Source organism: Lolium perenne, chromosome 6, assembly GCF_019359855.2.
Source record: "Lolium perenne isolate Kyuss_39 chromosome 6, Kyuss_2.0, whole genome shotgun sequence".
Lineage (NCBI taxonomy): Eukaryota > Viridiplantae > Streptophyta > Magnoliopsida > Poales > Poaceae > Lolium > Lolium perenne.
The window spans coordinates 178,891,801-178,895,590 of record NC_067249.2 but is presented as its reverse complement, the minus strand read 5'-3'; the positions used below and the strand labels follow the sequence as shown (position 1 = coordinate 178,895,590).

At 42.8% G+C, this 3,790-nt stretch overlaps 1 protein-coding gene across 2 annotated transcripts; it reads right to left on the bottom strand.

Annotated features, from left to right (window-relative positions):
• Positions 1–798: 798 nt before the first annotated feature.
• On the bottom strand, positions 799–3,578 carry LOC127309439 (protein RADIALIS-like 4). 2 transcript variants are annotated; one of them, XM_071821593.1, is made up of 2 exons: positions 3,223–3,578; positions 799–1,252 (listed from the first exon to the last, which is right to left on the bottom strand). In XM_071821593.1, coding segments are annotated over exons 1-2 (273 nt in total). In that variant the 5' UTR covers positions 3,495–3,578; the 3' UTR covers positions 799–1,251. The 2 variants fall into 2 exon arrangements, with proteins under 2 accessions (XP_071677694.1, XP_051196264.1); XM_051340304.2 differs by having other exon boundaries at positions 807–1,252; positions 3,226–3,578.
• Positions 3,579–3,790: the final 212 nt, after the last annotated feature.

Sequence of the window (3,790 nt, the reverse complement as noted above, 5' to 3'; positions counted from 1 at the left end):
CAAAGGCTGGTTGCTGGATTGGCTAGGGAGTCTATCAGACAAGGAACTGTCGTTGGGGATCATGGTTCTCTACCAAACATGGCTGGCAAGAAATGAAGCGAGGGACGAGGTGAGGATAGAAGATCCAGGGGCGATTGCCCGACGATCCTTGGCCATGGTAGAGGAATGGTTGGCAATTAAATCTGGACCAAGACATGAGGCGCAGAGAGTGAAGGAGCACTGGCTCCCTCCCGATGATGGATGGCATAAGGTCAATGCTGATGGAGCGTACAAGGCTTCGCTAGGCAGCGGCGGCTGTGGCGTAGTAATCAGAGATCATAAGGGTGTGTTTGTGGCTGCTGAATGTCACTTTCTGCCCTCCGTTTCTGACCCGGAGCGCGTAGAGCTGCTTGCATGTAAGCGAGCTTTGGTTCTTGCCCGGAGAAAGGGAATTAGGAGAGTGTGCTTGGAAACAGATTGTCTAAGTGCTGTGGCGAAGATCAAGAGCAGTGAGTTGGACCGGTCCTTCCATGGTCCTCTCGTCGAGGAAATAAAAGAACTGCTCAAGATGTTTGCTGATCACAAGGTTAGACACGCGCGCCGTGATGCTAATGGCGTAGCGCATAAACTAGCTAGTGCTGGCTGCGGAAATAATTTATGTAATACCTGGATGGTTTCCCCTCCAGAGTTCATTGTAAGTTTGTTGGCATCTGAGCATGCCGGATGATTAATATATCGCAGCAGTTGATCTTAAAAAAAAACTCTGGAGTTAAATGTGGGATCTTTAATCGGAGTAGAGGTGGATTCAACGCCACCAACACACCTGCAAAAGTGCGAGGCAACCGGTATCTAGCGCTCGCGAAAAGAATAGCATTTTCATACGCCCTGACAGATATTCCCCAAAGTAGTGCACCCACAAAACACCATTTTTAGGGAGCTTAGTGCTCCTACAGTAGAATATACCTCCGGCGGTGCAAGCGTTTAACCCATAGCTCGTGGTGGGGCATATACACGTACAACAAAATATATGAAAGATACACAGTTCCGATGCAGGACTTGATTATGCCTACGATTTTTTTTTTTTTTTTTGGCTTCGTCGTCGTGGTCATCATCATCATCAGAGCGCGCTAGGTAGCAGCTTTATCGACAGGACTGCAGATAACCATCACAACGGTGTGGGTCATGTGTATATATTGTAGATAGATTACTGGTTTCAAGCTGGAAAGGGATGCTGTGTACGACCAGCTCCTTGCACCGGCCCAGCGATCACTGCCTGGAAAAACGAGAAAATCAATCGAGGGTTAGTCAGGTTAACAAGCATGATGTAAAGATTGAAACTCAAATTCAGAAGCAGATGCCCAATTAACTGAAATTACATGGAGTAACATATATTTGGTTGGCTCAAAATATAACAAGTTTGATTGTTCCCTGTAAAGGGAAAGACAGGGAGGTAGATGCCGACAGACAGAAAGCAAAGGGTGTTTTCCAGTGAAAGACATTAATTTGGAAACATTATATAGAAGGATCTAGGGACAGGGCGAAGAAATCTGAGATTGACATTTTTCCTGTACGTCCATATGCGAGAGAACAAAACATCAACTGCTTATGAGGAGCAGCACTACTTTATGCCCATCGAAAGTACGGCAAACTTTAAGGGGCTGTGCTTCATGCTTTACATGCAAATCATCAGCAAGAGGATGCTCTATCTGCTAACTAGCCTCCCGACTCAACTGCTGTGCACACATTTTTTGCCAATTAAGGGTATGATGTGCTTAAAAATTACATAGGCTATTAGCCTAATAAAGATTTTCTTCTTTTGAGATCAGTTATCAGATATGGTCTGTAGGTTATAGCGCTATCATATCTTTCTTCAGTCTTGAGGAGAAGATTTGACAAAGCCATAAAAATAACCTTGTAGGCAGATGTGTTCAACTTAAGAGGAGACAGAAATTAACTGTGATAAACCTGACAGCAATTTACTAGCCGAAATTTCTTTGAGATACTACAACATTTTGTTTATTTAGCAACACAAAGCATGATCAGATTTTAGGTGATCCAAGATTATTTTGTTCATCTTTGAAGTAAATGACTAAAGAAAGCACACTGTTTTTTAGGAGTAAAACGTCAAAATTCTTGCAAAAAAAGGTATTAAAACATCAAATAAAACCTTTTAGGTATTTTTAGATGTCCCTTTCACAAATCAAGAATTTACTTCACGACCCGTTATGACTAAGTCAGCAGTAAAACCAGTTCTCATGAAAATTTGTTTAACTAGAATGCATAATATTTCTCAAATGAGTTTCACTAGATTCTGCATGGCTTTGGCTAGGAGCTCCTGTCTAGCTTAGGACAAACAAGCTTATAAGGACGATAGCGAAACAAGTTAGATCACGAAAATGAAAGAGCACATGTTCGCTTTCAAAAGCAAATATATCGGGCAAAGCAAATGCTAGCATGTACTATGCGATTCTAACCAGTTCACCCTACTAGTGAAATGCATTCACATTGATCTGTTATGTGTATAATTAATTTGGCAGGAATTCCATGTTCTAGTATACAACTGGGTGCATTAATAATGAAACTTGATATCATCAACATGATAAGGATGTTTTTTTAAAACCTAAGTTTCATCTTCTACAGGTAGTATGATATACACTTGCCATTATATGGATAACATAATGAACAAATGGGCATAAATTGAGGAAACACATTCTCATGATAATTCTAACTCGAAGGACATAAAAGAGATAAAAAGATATGCATCACTTGTTAGAAAACTTAATCCATAGAAGCTTGCCAAAAAAGCTTCATTTAAGATGACCAGAGAAGATAACCATAAGATAGATCGTCACAAACAAAAGTAGCTTGCAGAATTACTCTAGATCGTTACTTGATCAAGAATAGCACGCTCTAAATCTCACCCAGTCAATGACCGCCACCGGGCTTGATGGTAGAATTTGGAAGATATGGAAAGTAAAAGGGCATAGAGAAGTTGTTTCTCAGAAGGGAACAGCAAGAGACCATATTAGGGGAGGAAAATGCATGACAGGAATATATAGCCATGAAACAAGTAAAAGTTTCCAACCCAAGTGACTGCACCCAGAAATCCAGGCCGAAAGCAACACCGCCGTTTGCACACACCGCACGACTAGTATGCAGCAGAGGGTGATCCCTGGTCACTATGTAATTATGCATGCATGGATGGAATAGTCTGTAACTGAGAAAAGATTCAGACTACTTAACTACCTCTGCTCCTGCCTGCTGCCACTGCGGCTGGAGCCTCCGTTGGTGTTGGCGCTTCCAGTGCGGCTGCCGCCGTACTGGCGGAGGTCTCCTTCCTCAATGTGCTTCACGTCTTGTTCCAGCTCCTCATAGTGCCTTTTCACTTCCTCGGCTGACCTGCCGTCGCCCACATCCCGCGCCACCTTCTGCCAGCGGTCTGGCGTATCCTCATCATACTTGGCCAGAACCTTCTCAAACAGCTTGTTCTGCCTCTTCGTCCATGGTCGACTCATGCTCTAGTGGCTTCTCAAGAAATAGAATGGTAAGGTGATTTTGGCTAATGGTACTACTACTAGTGCTACTAGATCCTGGCCTGCCTTGTGTTTCTTTGCAACGAGAGCGAGGGGAATGATGCAGCTTATATAGTGGGAGGAGAGGCTAGCTAGTTGGAGAATAATGCTTGGGAATGGTAGGGAATTGAAATGGAGGTGTTGGTAGTACACTAGTACCTGTAGGCAAATGAACGACAAGGTTGCATAGGAGCCACAAAAAGAAAGGAAGGAGTTTTCATTTCGTTATTTTCATTATT

Coding starts and splice junctions, on each gene's coding strand:
- LOC127309439 (XM_051340304.2), bottom strand. CDS start 3,494: ATGAGTCGACCATGGACGAAGAGGCAGAACAAGCTGTTTGAGAAGGTT.